This window comes from Chanodichthys erythropterus, chromosome 17 (genome assembly GCF_024489055.1).
Source record: "Chanodichthys erythropterus isolate Z2021 chromosome 17, ASM2448905v1, whole genome shotgun sequence".
Classification (NCBI taxonomy): domain Eukaryota; kingdom Metazoa; phylum Chordata; class Actinopteri; order Cypriniformes; family Xenocyprididae; genus Chanodichthys; species Chanodichthys erythropterus.
The window spans coordinates 11083568-11107781 of NC_090237.1; the positions used below are offsets into that span (position 1 = coordinate 11083568).

Consider the following 24214-nt stretch of genomic DNA (forward strand, 5'->3'; position numbering starts at 1 on the left):
TTGCTTGTTTGTTTGCAGGAAAGGTCTTGGTTCATGAATGGGCTCATCTGAGATGGGGCGTGTATGATGAATACAGTGAAACAAATCCATTCTACCAATCTAATGGCCGTATTGAAGCTACAAGGTCATAAAACTTAATAAAAAAGAATATTTTTTAAAAGTCATTGTAAATTATCTCAATCATTGATTTCCTGCTTATCTTTAGGTGTAGCAAAAACATTAAAGGTCAGTTTTATGATGAATCACTTCAACCGTGCCACATTGATCCACAAACTTTACTACTGACTAAAGGGTGCAAGTTTTTTCCTAACAAATATCAAAACACAGACAGCTCTATAATGTTCTTTCCAAGCCTGGATTCTGTAAGTACAGATTTTACATGTCCCCACACATGCAAAATGTATCTTTGACCATTTGCAGTGCATTTCATGCAAGATACAGAATAAAGTAATTATTCTAAATATTTGGTTTCAGGTGAGCACTTTTTGTCGTGAAAACGAGCACAATTATGAAGCCCAAAACTTGCAAAACAAAAAATGTGGCAAAGCAACACGGACTGTGATATTTGAGGATTCTGTTGATAAAGACGCACTTCGTTCTCTGAAACCACTGCTGTCCTCTCCACCAGCGCCAACTTTCAAAGTTGTGCAGCGAAAGCATCGGGTTGTTTGTCTCGTCCTCGATGTCTCAGGAAGCATGCATGTATGCCATAACATTAACTTTACTTGAAAACAAAGATGCTTCCAATTATTATAACCTTCAATGCTCTGATATGATCTTAATCATTTTAAAAGATTTTTTTATTGCACCCATTTTCTAGGGCTCCAGAATTCTCCGACAGCAGCAGGCTGCCACACATTTCCTGCAGACCATCATTGAGGATCAAGCCAGTGTTGGAATTGTAACCTTTAGTACTGATGCTTCTACTCTGAGCCCCTTGACTACTATTGACAGTGAATCCACACGAGAGAAACTCTTCAAATTGTTGCCAAAAGTAGCAGATGGAGGGACATACATTTGTAAAGGACTCACCCTAGGCTTACAGGTGCAATATTGATCATGTTTATGATGTGTTAAGTATATAGCCTACAGTTTGTTTTATACCAATATTCTGTATTTGTCTTCAAAACTTAAAGGTACTCAAAAATGACAATGGGGATGAGACAGGAGATGAAATCATTTTTCTGACAGATGGTGAAGCGACGGATGACATTAATAGTTGTGTTCCAGCTGCAATTGAAAGTGGCGCCATTATACACACAATAGCTTTGGGTGATAAAGCAGATAAAGCACTGAGGGAAATGGCTGACAAAACTGGTAAGTACCATCATCACGTAATGACGTACAATGTTACAGAAAAAGTCAAAATTAAAAATGTATGAGTCTACTTACTTCCCACACAGAAGGTGATATTCTCAGGACCTTGCGCAACATTCCCTAAAAGTTCTCTAAAGGTGACAAAAATTCAGAACATTTACAGAACATTTGGGACATTCCTAAAACATCCTCTTTTGGTAATGAAAGTGCTGCAGTTCAAGGTTCCTTATGTGACTTTAGGGGGATGTTCCATTTTGGTTATTTTATGGTCAAAAAACAACGTTACAAATAGGACATTTGGGACATTAACAGAACGTTCCCACATGGTCCTCTGTTGATCATTTAATAACATTCCCGATATGACTTTAGGGGGACATTCTATTTTGGTTATTTTATGGTTGCGCAAGAACGTTAGAGAGAAGACATTTGGGAAGTTAACAGAACGTCCTATAGTAATAGTCCCCTAAACATTCACAGAACATCCTGAATGTTCCCTGAAGGTCCACCAAATAACATTTCCCAACCCATAAAAGAACTTTAATGAATTAAAATCTTTTCTGTGACTTTAGTAGCTTGTTTTGTGATGCTCAGAGTTAATGTTTATCTGAAAAATTTGTCACCATTGCTGAGGTTCAAACACAGAATCTTGATGTCTGCGTGAGTCCGCATGATACTGCCTGAATACTTTCTACATGATAATGAAAATGTTCAAATTACCAAAGCAGGACAGGATTTTATACATCATCATAGCAATACAACATGTGTGAAATGCAGCATAATAAGATGAATCAATAACAATAAGCAACCAAACATAAGTATTTTTTTCCTCACAGTTTCTTTTGTCTAACGCATTTTAAAATCACACTGTGACAATAATTGGAGAAATATTTAGTTTTAACATGATGGGGCGGTTTCCCGGACAGGGTTTAAATGAAAGGGGTCATGAACTGTGTTGGTTTATTGTTTTAGAATGTTTCCTAGGGTGCACTTATAATGTTAGTATGCTTTTTACATCCAAAATAGTCATAATTTATAAATAAAAGGCATTTTTCCTACCCTGATTTTAGCCTCTGGTTTGAAAGCTCTGTTTTAAGGGGCATGTCTGCTGTGAGACTTCAGTGTAAACACCCACTGCTGTGATTGGCTGACATCTTTGCATATGAAATAGCCAAGTATTACTCTCTCTTTTAGGGCGTTTTTACTATTACAGCTCTGGTTAACTAATCGTGAAAAGTGTTGCATTACATTTAGATCTATGTAGTGATGGAAAGTTCGGATCATTTTACCGACTGACTTTTGAGTCTCGTTCAACAAAACGAACAAATCTTTTTTCGAGTCATTTCGTTCATTTAGTTCATTTTAGCAAAATGTAATTAAAATGTTACGTGTTGCTTCCCCAACACATCTATTACTTATGCAAACTACTTATGCAAACAAAGAGAATTGATTAGCTCATTTCATGAGTCTTTCGGGTTTTTGAGTCGTTCCTAAATCACGTGACAGATCCATACTCTAACCAATGCATTCTGAGCCGCAAAGAGAATTGACTAGCTCATTTCATGAGTCTTTCGGGTTTTTGAGTCATTCCTAAATCACGTGACAGACCCATACACTAAGCCAATGCATTCTGAGCCGGAAAGAGAATTGATTAGTTCTCTTCATGAGTCTTTCGGGTTTTGAGTCGTTCCTTAATCACGTGACAGACCCATACTCTAACCAATGCATTCTGAGCCGCAAAGAGAATTGATTAGCTCATTTCATGAGTCTTTCGGGTTTTTGAGTCGTTCCTAAATCACGTGACAGATCCATACTCTAACCAATGCATTCTGAGCCGCAAAGAGAATTGATTAGTTCATTTCATGAGTCTTTCGGGTTTTTGAGTGATTCCTAAATCACGTGACAGACCCATACACTAAGCCAATGCATTCTGAGCCGGAAAGAGAATTGATTAGTTCTCTTCATGAGTCTTTCGGGTTTTGAGTCGTTCCTTAATCACGTGACAGACCCATACTCTAACCAATGCATTCTGAGCCGCAAAGAGAATTGATTAGCTCATTTCATGAGTCTTTCGGGTTTTTGAGTCGTTCCTAAATCACGTGACAGATCCATACTCTAACCAATGCATTCTGAGCCGCAAAGAGAATTGATTAGTTCATTTCATGAGTCTTTCGGGTTTTTGAGTCGTTCCTAAATCACGTGACAGACCCATACACTAAGCCAATGCATTCTGAGCCGGAAAGAGAATTGATTAGTTCTCTTCATGAGTCTTTCGGGTTTTGAGTCGTTCCTTAATCACGTGACAGACCCATACTCTAACCAATGCATTCTGAGCCGCAAAGAGAATTGATTAGCTCATTTCATGAGTCTTTCGGGTTTTTGAGTCGTTCCTAAATCACGTGACAGATCCATACTCTAACCAATGCATTCTGAGCCGCAAAGAGAATTGATTAGTTCATTTCATGAGTCTTTCGGGTTTTTGAGTCGTTCCTAAATCACGTGACAGATCCATACTCTAACCAATGCATTCTGAGCCGCAAAGAGAATTGATTAGTTCATTTCATGAGTCTTTCGGGTTTTTGAGTCGTTCCTAAATCACGTGACAGATCCATACTCTAACCAATGCATTCTGAGCCGCAAAGAGAATTGATTAGTTCATTTCATGAGTCTTTCGGGTTTTTGAGTCGTTCCTAAATCACGTGACAGATCCATACTCCAACCAATGCATTCTGAGCCGCAAAGAGAATTGATTAGTTCATTTCATGAGTCTTTCGGGTTTTTGAGTCGTTCCTTAATCACGTGACAGATCCATACTCTAACCAATGCATTCTGAGCCGCAAAGAGAATTGATTAGTTCATTTCATGAGTCTTTCGGGTTTTTGAGTCGTTCCTAAATCACGTGACAGACCCATACTCTAACCAATGCATTCTGAGCCGCAAAGAGAATTGATTAGTTCATTTCATGAGTCTTTCGGGTTTTTGAGTCGTTCCTAAATCACGTGACAGACCCATACTCTAACCAATGCATTCTGAGCCGGAAAGAGAATTGATTAGTTCTCTTCATGAGTCTTTCGGGTTTTGAGTCGTTCCTTAATCACGTGACAGATCCATATGCTATTTCTGACATTTCAGTCACTATGTATTTGTTACTGTTTCTTGAGGATCTGTGGTGTGTTATTATTTTATAAATAAATAAAGCCCTGTTATAAATAAAATATTGATTAATTTATCTTTTTGACTGTCTATCTGTAAATAAACACTAGGCTATATAATAATATAATAATCCAAGCCTACAATACAAAGTATTTATAGCCTAGTTTGTTCATTTTTACTCCAATTTTGAATTCAATAATTGCTTTTCCTAGGCAGACTTGACATATTGGTCTAATATATAAGAAGATTGCTCAAAAAGGACATATAATGACATAAATTAAAAGCAAATAACATTTTGAATTTGAATTATTAATGTTAGTTTAAAACATCAAGGTTATGATAACTTCAGCTTTAACAGTTGTAACACAAACTGAAATAAAACTGGAGAGTTAAAGTTATTTACTAATAAATATAATGTGCTTGGGTCACACAGAATTGGTTAGTGTATGGGTCTGTCACGTGATTAAGGAAGGACTCAAAAACCCGAAAGACTCATAAAAAGAACTGATCAATTCTCTTTCCAGCTCAGAATGCATTGGTTTAGCTTATGGGTCTGTCACATGATTAAGGAACGACTCAAAACCCGAAAGACTCATGAAATGAACTAATCAATTGAATCATCAGGTGAACTACTACTAACAGTACAGAACCTGTAGAACATTGCGCATGTGCGACTGAACGAATAGTGTTTAATTGAGTGATGATTGACCATTATTGAAGACACCTGATGATAACAAGCAGAATCACCAAAGGAGAAAATCACTATTTTTAAGTTACCATCATCGAGGTCAGGGTTTGTTTTAGTTGAGCTCTTAACCCTTGACATTTTAACATTAGATTTTGTTTGGGCAGTTTTAACTGCATTCAAACCATCCCGACAAGCAAAGTTAAAAGATTATCAGGTGGTGTTGGTTATGTTTTCACATAATCATTATGTGATCTGAATCAATGAGCTCATTTAGGATCCAATCTTAGTTAGATTTACATTATTGATTACAGCAGCACTGTGATTCTACAATGAAAAAAATATATTTTTTAAAGATCTGATTAAAAAATAACAACTTGAATTTAAACACACAGACATCAAGAATCAGTCTGTGAATCTCAACAGTGGTGAGAGTAATAAAGCATGTTGCAATGCATTCTGGGTGCCACCAATCAAAATTCATCCATGCCTCCCATCATGCTTTGCTGTATGAATAAATTATGAGCTGAATTGTCTGTAATTTTCTTTATTCTCACTGATTCTTGATGTCTGTGTGTGCCGAAAATAAAAACTCTTTTTTTTTTTGTGATAAGGACAACAAAATTTGTATTCATAAAGTTGTTGATCTGCTGTAGAATCACTGTGCTGCTGTAATCAATAATGTAAACTAACTCAGAGATTGGGCTCTAAATGAATTCAGTGATTTAGATCAAATAACAATTATGTGAAAACATAACCAGCACCATCTAATCATTTTCTAACTTTGTTTGTCTGGTTGGTTTTAAGGCAGTTAAAACTGTTCAAACAAAATCTAACATTAAAAAGTTAAGGGTCAAGAGCTCAACTAAAACAAACCCTGACCTCGATGATGGTAACTTAAAAATAGTGATTTTCTCCTTTGGTGATTCTGCTTGTTATCATCAGGTGTCTTCAATAATGGTCAATCATCACTCAATTAATCACTTATTTATCTCATTAATGCTTCAGTGGGTGGAATAAAAATATGGCAGGACTTTTACTCTCTGACCCCTGGACTTCCCACCTCTGGTTATAAGTTCTGCATACTGTCCCTGCGTTCCATTTGGAAGGGCTCATCCCTATGCCCCAATCCCTTCAAAGGGTTTACCCTCTGGAGTGAGAGCTTCGAAGGTATGAAGGGTGTAGGGGTCAAAAAAATCTTCTTTTGGAACGCACTTTTGCGTCATATTAACAAGACAATCAGGGAGGAGTTGATTGTGCAAGCTGCGCTCTTTGTTTAAAGTTAGTTTATTTATTTTTGGTTTATCGCACCATAATGTATATGTATTTGAAACATTTGAATGGAATATGTATCTGTAAAGTATTTTTGTTTAAGAACAAAGTCATTTTGACTATAATAATGTACCAAATCTAACTCGTATAAATATTGCAGTAGTATAGAGAAATACTATACATACCTTTATAGATAAAATCGAACTCCTATAACCTCCGTACCCATTCTGTGATGTCAAAGAACTTCCCTGTGCACAGGATCATGGGGGCCCGAAGTGTCCATCAGATGTACCCTTCGAAATCCTTCATTCTGAAGGTCCCTTTGAAGTGGCCAATTTTGGCCCTGTCCCAAAAGGCACACTCCGGACTTGTGGACTTCCTCAGAGTCCACACTTTGGTGACGTCATGTAGTGCAGACCTATAGGGCCCTTGGTGCGAGTCCACGAGGGCGCATTGAGAGGTATTTTTGGGACAGACTCAGAATATAACGGTCTGGTTGTTTTTTGACAGGAGCTGCAGGTTCGTGGATAATATTTAGCATCAAGAACAGGTTTCTTTTCTTTTGCAAAATATTATCTCCATGTCAACTACACAGCCTGCTTTTGCTTATGCCACCTGGGAATTAGACAATATATAAATGCTTATTTAAATAATGTATACAGTTGTAATAATACATAATGTTCCATTTGAACTAAGATTACAATTTTAACACATAATAAACATGTGCGTGAGTTTCAGATTAATTTACAGGTTTAAATATAAATACTAGGTTTACATATTACTCAGTAAAGCCCTGACATTCGGTTCTATTTATTTAATGAATCATAATGCGATCGTATTTATCAATGCGCTATTATTATGAGATATCAACCACTGGTCGATGACCATAATGTTTGTATAAACTGTAGGTAACAACTAGTAAAAAGTACACCTAGGTCATAAAAACCGTAATGATACCTACACTTAAATATTTTCTTCTCAGCCATGTCATCAATTGCTCTTGAGCGAAATATCTGTTTTCTGATTGGCATTTCGCAAGGATTCCTTGGTAGTTAAAGTGTGCGGAGCCTGCATCTATGCGGGCTTCGCGGAAGACCGCTTCAAGGGCACAAAAAGGGCGCTGCTGAGCACACTTCAGAGCATTAAAATTCTGAATGGGACAGCCTACGGACTCGTAGACTCTGCGAGCACGTGCAATTTAAGTCCATGAGACCGAAAGTCCACATGAAGTGTGCTATTTGGGACAGGGCCTTTGAGCACTTCAGTTTGAAACGACCCTTCAATATGGCGGCCATGATTATTTTCACTCCGAAGTGCCCTTCAGAGGGTGATATATCCCGTTTGGAACGCACTGACTGACTGATTTTGATGAGCTTCAGTTGTGTGTTCATTGTAGGAGCCCAATCACATGTGCTGCGTCCCTATTCACCTACTTATACTACGCCCTAAAAGTATGTACTCTTTCTGTGAACAAGAAGTACTTACTTTTGAGTTTGTAGCAAAAGAGTAGACAAGCTTTGGGACATACTATCACGTCATACAATTGCGTCTTTGCTCTCTGTCACATCCTGTCACCGTAAACTGGCCTGTCAATCATCTTACATCCTCCACATTTCATTTAGCTAATTTCCTACTGTATCGGAGAGAAATGCAGCACATTGATCTCCAGTCGCTGGTCCTTCATGTGAAGAACTCTCATATTAATGCATAATGATGCATTTAAAAGTTAATGGCCAAAATGATATTTATAAAAGTCCACATTGGTATTTGCAGATGAAAAATAACACGGATAACATTAAATAAATATTTTCTATCAGGTTGAACTGATTATTAGTCACTCAAACCTCTCAGCATCGTCCGCACATATCTGCCATGTTTTGTAGTTTTTAACACTTTTTACTCACGTTTGTAGTTCTGAACTGAATCCTCGTCCAAAGCGCAATGGGTTGTGGGAAATATTAGCCTTTATAGTGTGCACGGATCCACACTTCGAAAATCTACTGGAAATAGTAGACCATCCGGGGACTTTTGGCATACTCTTTCCAACGTACTATGCTTTGGGACACACTTATTTTCATCTCACATAATATTCAGGATGGATAGTATGGACATTGGGACGCAGGGTGGGATGTGACTATTGTGAGTCAAAGTCACAGCACCACCAACTGGCAGCAGTAAGTGTCACTTTCAAAAATGCTTTGAAATCTTATTTTGACCCTATCCAAACTTCATCAGTATAATGTCAAAACATGGCAGATATAGACCTCTGAAAGGATTATTGATACTGATGCCATGGCAACATGTCAAACTTTAATAATATTTTTGGCTGTTTTTAAGCATACTTCAGATTGCATAAAACTTGACACACATGTCAGTTGTTGGCCAGTAGATATGGGCAAAAGCTTTATAAATGGGTGTGGAGGAGGGGCTCTATAGCGCCACCTTTTGACAAAAATGGAGTGGTTAGTTTTACCTACAGTCACCAAACTCACTACATATATTGTTCTTATCAAGCCGGACATTTCCTAATTTACAGTCATTAGCTTTGACCAGCAGAGAGTCAGATATTTTTGTTTGAATGTGGGTTTTGTGACTCTCATTTTGTGAAAATCTGAATTTTTAATTACTCTTCCTAGGTGGTTTATATGATTCACACCAAACTTTTTCAACATGATGCTAATACACTGAAGATGCTAAATTGTGAACGGATATTGGATATCTTGAACGGTGTTGCCATGGCAAGGGATTAAATTAATGACAAAAAAAGGAAACAAGTCTCAGATCTAATAAACAATAAATGATACAACATTTATTTCTATATAAAATATAAAATAATACATATATTAGAAATAAACATTCCATTTTTTTCAATTAATGCATGTTAAATTAGGCAGATTAATCAAATAATACATAGTATATCCACTAGATGGCAGCATATGCTTATTTTCAACAGGGTTGATCATGCGTAGAACGGTGTTTTGCATTTGGATATATATTTAGACGTGATCAAAAAACAACTTCCTGTCACAGTTTAGTTTTTTTTAACTCTCTCTCTCTCTCTCTCTCTCTCTCTCTCTCTCTCTCTCTCTCTCTCTCTCTCTCTCTCTCTCTCTATGTGTCAGTTACACTCTTGATGGTTTAGAGTTTAACCCTTTCATTGCTGTGTGCTTTTGACTGCATTAAAGAATAAGATCTCTGTAACACTTTGCAATAAGGTTTCATTAGTTAATTACTTTAGTTGACACGAACTAAGAATTATCAATACTTCTAAAGTTTTTATAAATCTTAGTTTTTATTTTAATCTATTAATGTCAATTTCAGCATTTATTAATACATTATTAAAGCTGCAGTCCACGATTTTTCCTCTTTGTCGCCATCTCTGTTTGAAACCTGCAATTGCAGCCATATGCATAACAGATACCTGTAAGTGCGTTGTGCCTCAGCACAGCTCGTCAGCGCGGATGAATCTAATGTTTGCTGTCAGTCACCGCACCGGTGTGGATACTGTACTTCAGAATCACAGATTCTACGTCTTGAAAATATGACCAAAATAAGAATTTTCTCTGGAAAATGTCATCTGAACAAGTAAGTAACATCTGCCACCTTTGTTCTGACCAACTGAGGAAAAAGGCATTAGGCCTACAATAAATTGCGCTGCCAATGATGATTAAATCTAACGATCGCTTAGCTCAGATCACGTCAACCGTGCAAATTATTATTATTGTTATATTGTTCTCAAATTGTAAATGTTTAAAACAGCTGCGTGACTGTGTATTTAGTGTATATTAGCGTTACCTGTAGATTTCAATTTCTGTAGCCACTCAACAGTCCAAAGTCTTTTGCTTTTGACTACGGGTGAATCTCCAGTTGTCACTGATGATTGTCATTTGGATCTTTCTGGATTACAATCTGCCATCAAAATGATAAGTTTAATTATTTCAGCTGCTGTGAGAAAAGGCTATAAATGATCCGCTACCAGCAGCATCCTCACGTGAACCGACTAGCCTCTCGACGGGACTCCTTCCTTTCTGTTTATGGACGTGACGTAATGACGCGCAGACGAACTGCTGCATGCTCAAATTTCCTGTGGAAATCCACCATGTCGCTCTTATTATAAAACAATACTACAAGCTTATGAATCGAGATAAGATAATGAGATAGTTTTGAACACTGGCTGGTTATGTACTTGCTCAAAAATTGATTTTGGACAATTTTTAACCAAAAAAAGTTGAGGACTGCAGCTTTAAAATCAAATGTTGTATTTGTTAACATTAGTTAAAGGGATAGTTCACCCAAAAATGAAAATTTGATGTTTATCTGCTTACCCCCAGGGCATCCAAGATGTAGGTGTCTTTGTTTCTTCAGTAGAACACAAATGATGATTTTTAACTCCAACCGCTGCCGTCTGTCAGTGGTATTATGCAAGTCAGCGGGAACTTGGACTATAAGAGTAAATAAAACACGCGCTCTGACAACGGCATTGATGTCTAGCATTCATTGAAGTATATGCGCGAGACATCACTGCTGTTGTCAGAGCGCGATCAGACCTCACGAATCGAGTGATGAACACAGTTGGACATAGTGGTGTATTAGAGGTAAAAAATGATATAAATACTGTTCGGTTTCTCGCACAAACCGATCGTTTCGTGTCTTAAGACATCAATGTGTCGTCACGAGCCGCAGGGTTTCATTTGGATTTGTCTGTCATGTTTATTTACTCTTATAGTCCAAGTTCCCCGCTGACTTGCATTATACCACTGATAGACGGCAGCGGTTGGAGTTAAAAATAATAATTTGTGTTTTACTGAAGAAACAAAGACACCTACATCTTGGATGCCCTGGGGGTAAGCAGATAAACATCAAATTTTCATTTTTGGGTGAACTATCCCTTTAATGCACTGTGAACTATGAACAAACAATGAACAGCTGGATTTGTATTAACTAACATTAACCACAATTAAAGGGTTAGTTCACCCAGAAATGAAAATTCTGTCATTTATTACTCACCCTCGTGCCACACCTGTAAGACCTTCGTTAATCTTCGGAACACAAATTAAGATATTTTTTTGTTGAAATCCGATGGCTCCGTGAGGCCTGCATAGCCAGCAATGACATTTCCTCTCTCAAGATCCATTAATGTACTAAAAACATTTTTAAATCAGTTCATGTGAGTACAGTGGTTCAATATTAATATTATAAAGCGACGAGAATATTTTTGGTGCACCAAAAAAAACAAAATAACTAATTATTTAGTGATGTCCGATTTCAAAACACTGCTTCAGGAAGCTATGGAGCATAATGAATCAGTGTATCGAATCAGCGGTTTGGAGCGCCAAAGTCACGTGATTTCAGCAGTTTGGATGTTTGACACGCGATCCGAATCATGATTCGATACGCTGATTCATTATGCTCGGAATCTTCCTGAAACAAGTGTTTTGAAATTGGCCATCACTAAATAAGTCATTATTTTGTTTTTTTTGGCGCACCAAAAATATTCTCATCACTTTATAACATTAATATTGAACCACTGTACTCACATGAACTGATTTAAAAATGTTTTTAGTACATTAATGGATCTTGAGAGAGGAAATGTCATTGCTGGCTATGAAGACCTCACTGAGCCATCGAATTTCAACAAAAAAAAATTCTTAATTTGTGTTCTGAAGATTAACGAAGGTCTTACGGGTGTGGAACAGCATGAGGGTGATTAATAAATTACATTATTTTCATTTTTGGGTGAACTAACCCTTTAATAAATAATGTAACAAATATAATGCTCATTGTTAGTTTGTGTTAGTTAATGCATAAACTAATGTTAAAGGTCCAGTTTTTCGTGGTTTTTTGAAGCTTTGATTGTGTTTATAGTGTGCAATATAACATATGTTCATGTTTCGCATGTAAAAAAAACACAGTATTTTTCACATAATTTACTTATCTGTATACCGCTGTTTCCACTGTCATAAAAACGGGCTGATGACTTCCTTGTTCTATGAAGTCCCTCCTTCAGAAATACGTAACGAGTTCTGATTGTGCCAGCGGTTCCTGTGTTGTGATTCGACAGCAGCTCTGAGCGAACCTTGCCCGGAAAAGTCACGCCTCTTACCATAACGTGGAGATGCACGTGCTCATTGCTATTGTAAACATATCTTTAATTTTACCCTATCAATTTGAGCCGGAATCAGACCCGGTGATTGGACTGCGGGATGAAAATAACAGCGTTTCGATGACATGGCGACAAACACACTCTACAAACGCAACTCTTGCGTATTCCTGTGGGAGGAGGTTAGTCAAAAAACTGTTTTAGTGACGTCATTAAAGAAGGAAGTAGAGGGATGTAGTCCAAACTGGCCGTTCGATGTAGGCGACTTCTGTTAAATAAAATATCTCGCTTGGCATTGAACTTTGAGCTTTAAAATTTTACAGATTTTATTTATACTCTAACAACAACATTACACACTAACTAAAGTTTGAAACATGGGATCACGAAGAACGGGACCTTTAATAAATAATCTCTCTCTCTCTCTCTCTCTCTCTCTCTCTCTGTGTGTGTGTGTGTCTAATTGCTTGACAGCCTAAATCATAATATTCAAGTTATGAATATCTGTTTATTATCCAGTGCATATTTCTCATATGTTTTATGTTGGTATTAGGTGGGAAATTTATCACAGCCAGTGACGACATTCTCTCTAATCAGCTACTGAATGGATTTTCTTCACTCACAATAACAACAGGAGATCAAACAAAAGACCCAGTTCAGGTTTGACAAGTGATCGCTCATTGCTCATGGTAAAATACTTTAAGATTATTATGAATATTCTAATAATTAATTTTTATCAACACTTTAGATAGACAGTGAGGGAATAAAAACATCTGACTGGTTCAATGGGACAATATTAGTGGATAAGACCATTGGTACCAAAACCAGCTTTACAATAACCTATGAAACAAGTTTACCTGACATTTCCATACAGTCACCAAGTGGCTCAACCTACAAACAAGTACAAACGCGTCATGATGAAGCAGCAAAAACAGTCACTTTAAAAGTTCCAGGAACTGCACAGGTATGACAACCTGCACAAGATTTCATTAGCCGCGTTTCCACTGTCGTGCCAGAAGCAAGCTGGTGCGTGCAAGGGCCAGTCACGTTTCCAATGTCACTTCCGGGGCTTCCTCAGGGCCAGTAGCCAGGGTTTTTTGTCCTGCCGAATACCTTGGTCCAAAGCGGGCCATTTGGGGCTTGAGGAGTGGTCATGAACAGGAAACAGGAAGTATCACGTTGCTATGCCAACACATTCACGGCAGTGGCGTTGTTTTCTCACAACAGTTGAATGAATGAAAATTATTTATAAATTTGGAAAGTAATTTGAAAAGAATTTTTTTCTAAACTTAATGTATTAAATTGTTTTATTTTGGTTAATGATTGAAGAGCTGGCATATGTACAACATATCTGTTGCAGAGACAAAGGAGGAGGATATTAAGAAGAACAGAGTATAAAACAAAAACATGCATTAAACTACTTACATTTAAACACATCTTTGCTTGACGTATGCAACCTTTGAATGCGACCTCCGGAGGATGCAGTCTTCTAAATGAGACATAGCTAGACACTCCGCTTAACTCGTAACTCCTGTTTTCCTCTCATGAGCTCCCTCAGTTGCTCTGGCTGAAAGAATAGAAAGAGAGATCGCTCAAAGTACCTCCTCGGATTGCAATCATCGCATAATTTCGAGGAAAATTAATATAAATGCTCAGAAGTGTAACGTAAAAAATATATTTTATCAATATTTTTCTAAATATGTAAGCCTTTAGAAATATGTAAATCATTGGTCAAATATTGTTGTTGGAATCTTAAATCTTTAAGTAACACCAACCGTTTGCTTCTGTCATGCTCATTTTGCTCGTTTTCAGTCAGCTGGTGAAATGGTGAGGTCATGCGTTGTTGTTCTGTGGAGGCATGTTAAGGATGGGTTTTAGGGGAGGGCTGCGGGACTACTGGCCCGACAGTGGAAATGCAACTTGATTTTGGCCTCGGTGCTTGAGGTCCGAGGCTATTGTCCCAGCACGGCACGTTGTTAACCCTGGCTCGCACTAGTGGAAAAGCGGCTATTAACTTTCCTAACATTTTTTAATGTATTATTCATCTAATAATACTATTGTGTGTTTGCTAGCCTGGGGACTGGAAGTACAGTATCCAAACTACAATAAGTCAGTCTCTGACTGTAACAGCAACGAGTCAAGCGGCACGAGCTGATGTTCCTCCTATCGTTGTCAAAGTCCGCATGAACCAGCAGTTCAGTGACGGCACTAAACCCTTGATAGTGTTTGCTGAGGTCAGTCAGAATTACAGGCCTGTAATAAATGCTGAAGTGCGGGCTACGCTGGAGTCTGAATCTGGGTCTGCACAACAATTACGACTCCTGGACAATGGAGCAGGTAAATTACCCATCATTTTTGTTTCAATTGTGCACTTAACTTAAAATAAAAATAAATAAAGTGTACAGTACCTTTCCAAATTCTATAGCTCAGAGATCCATCTTTTTCAGGAGCTGATGCTTTTCAAAATGATGGAATCTATTCCAGATATTTCACGAAGTTTGAAAATGGGAGAAGCAGCTTGAAAGTAAGAGTGAAGAATCAAGTTGGACAAGCCAGATTTATTGTCCTAAAAAGGGGTGGAGCCCCATACGTACCTGGATACGTGGTCAACGGTAAACCCCTGGTCATTTTGAAAATACGAAAAGAAAAACTTACATTCAGACCAACAGCACAATCGTGAGTGTGATATTACTGACATACAGCAGTTCATTAAAAAAACATATTAACATATTGAGTAACTTGAGTTTTAAACACAGTATTGCCAGTTACATTCTATTTTGTCATCAGCAATAGTTCCAAATGAAGCCGAAGCAGAATTGTTTGTAAAGTTACATGTTTTGTATCTAAATCAATCGATTTTTGAACGAGTGAATTTTGATCAACCGAAAGTGGCCTGCAAAGTGGCCTTCACAGGCTATTCCACCATCTTAAAGGGAACCCCGGGTATTAAGACTTGTATGGCTTAATATAATGTAAATTATGTCTCTTACTGAAATATGTAGTAGAAAACCCATGAAAGATTAACGTTATTTAAAAAATCCACAACATTTTGGAACAATGGGATCCCAGACAGCAACAGAATGTGGCCCAGATCCGGCCCACATCTGGTACATGTGGATTACATGCTGACCAGATGCAGGCCAGATCTGGGCCGACACTATGTTGCTGTCAGGGATGCGCCATTTTGTTTAGGTGCACAGTACATTCTATGTTGATGATGTCAAATGGTTGCACTCGGTGAGCTACTGATGCTACCCTGTTGCTATTTTTACTGCAACACAACTCGGAATATAATACCCACATAGTAGGCGACATTCTCAGGACCTTGCGCAACGTTCCCTAAAAGTTCTCTAAAGGTGACAAAAATTCAGATCCTTTACAGAACATTTGGGACGTTCCTAAAACATCCTCTTTTGGTAATGAAAGTGCTGCAGTTCAAGTTTCCTTATATGACTTTAGGGGGACGTTCTATTTTGGTTATTTTATGGTCACGCGAGAATGTTACAGAGAGAACATTTGGGAAGTTATCAGAACGTCCTATAGTAATAGTCCCCTAAACATTCCCAGAACGTCCTGAATGTTCCCTGAAGGTCCACCAAATAACATTTGAATCACGTGACTGGTTCAGACCAGTCGATACTGCTTCACATCGCGAGAGGCTTCATGACGCGAGACTTTGCTGCGCGCACGCTTCAGCACCTTTTTTGGCGCGTAATATGACTATATAGACACCCAAAATGATGCACAAGATGTGGGTTTGTTGTAGAACAACCAATCAATCAAAGTTTACATCATTCACACAAACCCTAGTTACACTCAGAGGTGGGAAGTCCAGGGGTCAGAGAGTAAAAGTCCTGCCATATTTTTATTCCACCCACTGAAGCATTAATGAGATAAATAAGTGATTAATTGAGTGATGATTGACCATTATTGAAGACACCTGATGATAACAAGCAGAATCACTAAAGGAGAAAATCACTATTTTTAAGTTACCATCATCGAGGTCAGGGTTTGTTTTAGTTGAGCTCTTGACCCTTGTCTTTTTAATATTAGATTTTGTTTGGGCAGATTTAACTGCATTAAAACCAACCTGACAAGCAAAATTAAAAGATGATCAGGTGGTGTTGGTTATGTTTTCACATAATTATTATTTGATGTGAATCACTGAAGACCCCAATCTTAATTTACATTATTGATTACAGCAGCACTGTGATTCTACAGTAGAAAATCAACTTTATCAATACAAAAATATATATATTTTTTAAAGTTCTGATAAAAAAAAAAAGTTTCATTTAAATACACAGACATCAAGAATCAGTCTGTTGCAATGCATTCTGGGTGCCACCAATCAAAATTCATCCATGCCTCCCATCATGCATTGCTGCATGAATAAATTATGAGCTGAATTGTCTTAGTAATTTTCTTTATTCTCACTATTTAAATTTTGCTGTTTTTCTGAGACTTTTTAGTAGCTTGTTTTCTAATGTTCAGAGTTGATCTGTTTATCAAAATATGTTGCTTGTCACCGTCATTGAGATTCATACACTGATTCTTGAAGTAAAAATAAAAATTGTATTGATAAAGTTGATCTTCTGCTGTAGAATCACAGTGCTGCTGTAATCAATAATGTAAACCTAACTAAGATTGGGCTCTAAATGAGCTCAGATCAAATAATGATTATGTGAAAACATAACCAACACCACATGATCATCTTTTAACATTGCTCATCTCATTGGTTTTAATGCAGTTAAAACTGTTCAAACAAAACCTAACATTAAAAAACACAAGGGTCAAGAGCTCAACTAAAACAAACCCTGACCTTGATGATGGTAACTTAAAAATAGTGATTTTCTCCTTTGGTGATTCTGCTTGTTATCATCAGGTGTCTTCAATAATGGTCAATCATCACTCAATTAAACACTTATTTATCTCATTAATGCTTCAGTGGGTGGAATAAAAATATGGCAGGACTTTTACTCTCTGACCCCTGGACTTCCCACCTCTGCTCAGATATTGTGAGTGCGGCTGTGCCTGCTCAAACTTTGTTATATGTAAACCAAACATGCTTTTTCTCTAGAATCTCTTCTCTCCTGGATTTAATGTTGCTAGAAGCTGTCAGCCATCAAACTTACATAACTGACTGTTAAAATAACACCTAGAAAATATAAAGAAATTAAGTATCTTTTTATATAATAACCCCATGTACAAATTATATCATTTTCAATCTTGGCCTACTTTAGTCAGACAACTCTCTAGATATTTTTATTACCTATTTTATATTTACATATTTAAAGTTAAGTGCTTATTGTAGACTAAATAGATGCTTATTGAATTATTATATTTAACCACTACTGATCATCAAATAGGACTATATCAGAGAGTTATCAAAATAGCTTGGCGAATTTATGACTTTATAGATAATCTGTATTTTTTTAGAACAGAGATCACGGTTTTTCCATGATTCAAAAAGCAAATTACACAATCAAAAAAAATAAAATAATAAAATGTAGGGCTGATTTACTTAAGATTATGTTCAAAATTAATTTCTTAATGTCTAAACGGTTATAGATGAGTCTAATATTTTTATTATTATTATTAATTTAAAGAATTCATCATGAAAAATATTAAAATAATGAATGAAATACATTTTAACAGTCTGATCGCCACCTATTGGCATAACAATATAACAGATACAGTGTTTATTTAAAGGTGCCCTCGAATTAAAAATTGAATTTATCTTGGCATAGTTAAATAACAAGAGTTCAGTACATGGAAATGACATACAGTGAGTCTCAAACTCCATTGTTTCCTCCTTCTTATATAAATCTCATTTGTTTAAAAGACCTCAGAAGAACAGGCGAATCTCAACATAACACCGACTGTTACGTAACAGTCGGGGTGTACGCCCCCAATATTTGCATATGCCAGCCCACGGTCCCAACACTATGAAAGGCATTAGACAAGGGCAGCCAGTATTAAAGGTGCCCTAGATTATGTTTTTAAAAAATGTAATATAAGTCTAAGGTGTCCCCTAAATGTGTCTGTGAAGTTTCAGCTCAAAATACCCCATAGATTTCTTTTATAAATTTTTTTAACTGCCTATTTTGGGGCATCATTATAAACGCGCTGATTTTATGCTGCTGCCCCTTTAAATCCCGTGCTCTCCGCCCACAGAGCTTGCGCTTGCCTTAAACAGTGCCTTAAAGTTTACACAGCTAATATAACCCTCAAAATGGATCTTTACAAAGTGTTCGTCATGCATGCGGCATGCATGCGTCGGATAATGTAAGTATTGTATACTGTTATATTGTTTACTTCTGATTTTGAATGAGTTTGATGGTGCTCCGTGGCTAACGGCTAATGCTACTCTGTTGGAGAGATTTATAAAGAATGAAGTTGTGTTTATGAATTATACAGACTGCAAGTGTTTAAATATGAAAATAGCGACGGCTCTTGTCTCCGTGAATACAGTAAGAAACGATGGTAACTTTAACCACATTTAACAGTACATTAGCAACATACTAATGAAACATTTAGAAAGTTTACAACTATCACTAAAAATATCATGTTATCATGGATCATGTCAGTTATTATTGCTCCATCTGCCATTTTTCGCTGTTGTCCTTGCTTGCTTACCTAGTCTGATGATTCGGCTGTGCACATCCAGACGTTAATACCTGCCCTTGTCTAATGCCTTTTATAATGTTGGAAACGTGGGCTGGCATATGCAAATATTGGGGGCGTACATATTAATGATCCCGACTGTTACGTAACAGTCTGTGTTATCTTGAGATTCGCCTGTTCTTCTGAGGTCGTTTAAACAAATGAGATTTATATAAGAAGGAGGAAACAATGGAGTTTGAGACTCACTGTATGTCATTTCCATGTACTGAACTCTTGTTATTTAACTATGCCAAGATAAATTCAATTTTTCATTCGAGGGCACCTTTAACGTCTGGATGTGCACAGCTGAATCATCAGACTAGGTAAGCAAGCAAGGACAACAGTGAAAAATGGCAGATGGAGCAATAATAACTGACATGATCCATGATAACATGATATTTTTAGTGATATTTGTAAATTGTCTTTCTAAATGTTTCGTTAGCATGTTGCTAATGTACTGTTAAATGTGGTTAAAGTTACCATTGTTTCTTACTGTATTCACGGAGACAAGAGCCGTCGTTATTTTCATTATTAAACACTTGCAGTCTGTATAATTCATAAACACAACTTCATTCTTTATAAATCTCTCCAACAGTGTAGCATTAGCCGTTAGCCACGGAGCACAGCCTCAAACTCATTCAGAATCAAATATAAACAATATAACAGTATACAATACTCACATAATCCGACACATGCATGCCGCATGCATGACGAACACTTTGTAAAGATCCATTTGAGGGTTATATTAGCTGTGTGAACTTTGTTTATGCACTGCTTAAGGCAAGTGCGAGCTCCGTGGGCGGAGAGAACGAGAATTAAAGGGGCCGCAGCATAAATTGGCTCATATTTAATGATGCCCAAAAATAGGCAGTTAAAAAAATTAATTAAAAAAAATCTATGGGGTATTTTGAGCTGAAACTTCACAGACACATTCAGGGGACACCTTAGACTTATATTACATCTTGTAAAAAAATAACGTTCGATGGCACCTTTAAAGCTTAGTTTCAAAGGTCGTCTACTCATTTTGATCGCGGCTACCGCAGCATCTGTATAAAGTTTACTTTCACATAAAAATACAGATATATATATACAGTTATATCTGCCCCCTCATTTTAGACGGGCCCCCCAAAAAATAAAATTCTGGCTACACCACTGCTTCATGCACAAACTGGAACAATGTAAATGTCAGTATATTTAGCTAAACAGCTGCTTGGCGAAAAAAACTCAGAAAGAATCAGGCAGATTCAGGTGGTTCCTCTAATTTCAGGTGTGGTGGAGCTGAACCCTCCAAAGCCTCCAGTTTCTGAAGAACCACTCGAGGTTGGAAGTTTTACCAGGACAGCCACTGGAGAGAGTTTTGAAGTGGCTTTTACAGGAACAACCCCACCAAATTTCCCTCCTAACAGAATCACAGATCTGAGTGCTGAGATCCAGGAGGACTCTGTGCTTCTCAGCTGGACGGCTCCTGGTGAGGACCTTGACCAAGGGACAGGTAAAGCATACAGTTACTATACCAGAAATTAAAATTTCTTTAACGTTTTCACTTACAACATAAAAGTAGAATCAAATTTGGAGAATTTAGATGAAATAATAAAAATTTAATTGTCTTGCATGGCATGTTTCTTTACCTTTAAGCTAAATCCTATGAGATCAGGTGGAGCTATGACCTTCAAATGCTTCAAGAAAACTTCAGCAATGCTCATGTAATCAACACAGCTGCCGTCTCACCACTGGAGGCTGGATCAGTTGAACAGCATTCATTCAATCTCAGTTTCACAATCCAAAATGGCACCACACTCTTCTTTGCAGTTCAGTCTGAGGACAAAGAAAATACAAAATCTGAAACCTCTAACATTGCTCAAGCTTCAAAGATCCTCCCTGATTCAACCCCCTCTGCAATATCAAACCCAGGCTTGAATTTGACAGTTCTAGTAATTTCGTTGTGTGTTGTTGCTATGGTCGTTGTTGCTGTAATCATATGGTCAGTGAGACGCAGACAACGCCTTTTAAGTAACAACTTGATTTAACAGTCTGGAATTAAAATGCTAACGATCAAATCAATCCTTTTGTCTAATTTGAACATAACTATGAACATCCAACAACTTTAGAACATTTTTTAAAACAACTCTTTCTATCAAGCAGAATTTCTTATTTTCTCAATTTTTTATTTTCATTTTTTTCCCAAGTACATGTATTGCTATCTCATGTAGAGTTCTCATTTATAATAGATTCTCAATCGCTTTATCTTTCCTCTGAAATGTAAGAACCTTTAAATACAAAAGAATAAAAATATTTTTGTACAGTAAGACATGTATTAAACTTTTATTATAATGATTTAAAGCACATTTTTAGTTAAGTCAGTCTTTGAATTTTAAATGGGGACCTATTATGCCATTTTTCAGTCTTGAATTTGTTTTTGGGCTTGACTAGACTTGGTTGTCATGATTGAATGCTCAAAAAACTTTATTTTTCACATTATTTTCTGTGCATGCTGTCACAGTTTTCACAGATTTGCAATTTTTGTAGTTTACATAAAGACGATAACGGTATTATTTTAAAACACTTCCACTTTGAAACCCCTTTTGCAAAAGTTTGCGTTTTCAGACATTGTTGTCATGTAAAATGAGAAGCCAAAACATAAAAAAGTTAAACTCAAGAAACTCAACCAGCCTCAACCTTTTTTTTTTTTTTTGCATAAGCCTTGAGCAGGAATTATTTAAATGAGGAATATTGTCGATATATCCATATCTATTCATATATATACATATATGAATTGAGTGGTTTAGTGCAAATTTTCTGAAGGGACTCAATTGCTTATATGATGAACAGATTCAATTTAGGCTTCTATTCACATATAAACATTGATCAGTGAACACAAACAAAAGCTCAACGGTACTTTCTTGATGCGCAAGAACAAATCTCATTGGTTCTTGCAAAAGCTCAAATGTGCTGTGTAACACAAGAATGAACCTCACTTGTTCTTGCACATCAAGCAAACATGCTTGATTACCATAACTGATGTGTGAGTTTATGAATGTTTATATGTGAACAAAAGCCTAATGACGTCTCAGACAGCAGATACATAATAATGAGGACTTTTGAGCGATTCGATACTGTTTTGTACACGTTGCACGTTGTATTATTCAAATAGATTGTTTTTTATTGACCACAATATTATTGTTGATAATTGTTGAGAGGGGCACTTTTGATTCATTTTGAAAAAGGGCATGTGCTTGAGAAGTTTACCCTACTATGACGACTTCCACTGGAAAATGTGAAAAGGGTCCATTAATATTCTAGACCATTTTTGGGGTGTTGTTGCGATGTTTTATTATTATGTCATGTAACTGTTCCGAGACACAAAAGCTGTGTCCCAATTCAGGGGCTACGCACATGAGAAGGAGGAACAAAAAGGGGCGTTTCCCAATTTTGGGGTGTTGTCACACGGGAATAGGTGTTTTTTCAACCTCTTTACCTGATTTGCTCAAATCGAGTGGGAGATTCTCAGAAAAACAACAAGAGATATATTAATGTAAGTGTATTGTTGTAAACTAACAACTGTTTAACGTTTCTTTTGGGTGAATATGCTTGCTAGCCCATTCTAAAAAGCTCCAAGCAATCTACTTTCACTCACTTCTAGCGATAACTATTATTAGCTAACATTCGCTATTCTATTTGATGAATCTGCTGGTCACTTGATTTGTTTTATTTTTACCATTAGGGTTGTGGCTACAGTGTCTGTGGTCAATAAAATGATTACAAAGTTTAAAGTCTTCAGAGTCATCATTTCAGGTTAACACATTTTCTTTATTTTAATGCTTACATGAGGTCAGTAAATAGTTTCATTAATGCACATAATAAAGCTCATACTTTTAATATTATATTATATTTAATATATGCTGAGGCAGTCATGTGTTTCTGTGTGGTTGATAGCCTATAAAAAACAATTACACTTAAAATTAACGTTATATAAAAGTTAATATATAAATCACAAGCACCCCAGCTAACAGAATTTTGTTATAAGAACATTCTCTAAATATTCAGTATTGGTTCTGGGAATGTAAAAAATGTCCAGTTTTCTTGACGTTCCGGGAATGTTTTTATAAGGTATAATGTTCCTCAACCGTTCTTTCTACTTCATTTTGATCAGTTATCTCATTAACTCCAGCATGTTTCTGTGTTACATTTACTGGCCTGTACTAGTGTGCACACTGGGCAGTGTTCATTTCATCTTGGCAACCCATGTGGGGCCTCCATGGAAACTGCCCTGCTAGAAATTTTACCTTCCCAGAACTTTCTCAAGAAAGTCCTCACTGGTGTTAAGGATGTTGCCTAGTAACATTCCCAGTATGTCCATAGACAGTCACAGTCTCTGCGGAACAAAAAGGGGCGGTTACCAATTTTGGGGTGTTGTCACACTGGAATAGGTGTTTTTCAGCCTCTTTACCTGATTTGCTCAAATCGAGTGGGAGATTTCCGGAAAAACAATAGGCTTGTTTGAGATGCGCCTAGCCTCGCCTGAAGTTCAGCCGAGAGTAGGCGGCTGCAGTGAGGGGAGGAGTGAAAAAAGTGCAGGCAAGACGGACAATTCTCCTTTCTCGTAGTGCATCAGACACCTGCGAGATCAAAGGCGGATATCGCGGGATTCACACTTGTGCGCTGTGTTGCTGATAAACTGGATGTAATTTACATTCTGTTGCTTTTATATGAAAATAAACATAATGAACAATACACCCAAAGTACTTGTTATTTTTTCCATTCGAAGGATGTGTGTATCAATCATTTTTATTTTAATTACAGACATGTTTTTATATATTTTTATAAATATGATAACAATCACATAACTCACACTGTCAGAGACTTTTGGAATATTCACACATAATTTATACGCATAAAATCATGGCATTAGAGTTTTAAAATCAAACATTTTAAATCAGATCAATATTTGTTTAAACCAATAAGCTTTAAGCTGTGTCGTCAGCAAGTCGTTTCCCATCGTGCTTTTGGTCAGCGCAGTCGGTAGAGAGCAA

General features: G+C 36.9%; 1 protein-coding gene across 2 annotated transcripts in view; it reads left to right on the forward strand.

Moving 5' to 3' along the window:
• Nucleotides 1–22906, forward strand: part of LOC137005109 (calcium-activated chloride channel regulator 1-like) — a 44352-nt gene extending 21446 nt beyond the window's left edge. The window contains exons 5-15 of one of the 2 annotated variants that reach the window (XM_067365890.1): nucleotides 19–124; nucleotides 206–362; nucleotides 475–702; nucleotides 821–1045; nucleotides 1137–1317; nucleotides 13075–13181; nucleotides 13270–13485; nucleotides 14594–14858; nucleotides 14969–15133; nucleotides 20452–20676; nucleotides 20820–22906. In XM_067365890.1, the coding sequence (XP_067221991.1) occupies nucleotides 19–124; nucleotides 206–362; nucleotides 475–702; nucleotides 821–1045; nucleotides 1137–1317; nucleotides 13075–13181; nucleotides 13270–13485; nucleotides 14594–14858; nucleotides 14969–15133; nucleotides 20452–20676; nucleotides 20820–21211 (2267 nt within the window). In that variant the 3' untranslated portion in view covers nucleotides 21212–22906. Of the gene's footprint in view, nucleotides 1–18; nucleotides 125–205; nucleotides 363–474; nucleotides 703–820; nucleotides 1046–1136; nucleotides 1318–13074; nucleotides 13182–13269; nucleotides 13486–14593; nucleotides 14859–14968; nucleotides 15198–20451; nucleotides 20677–20819 lie in introns of those variants that run through there. The other variant, XM_067365891.1, reaches the window with a different exon arrangement.
• Nucleotides 22907–24214: the final 1308 nt, after the last annotated feature.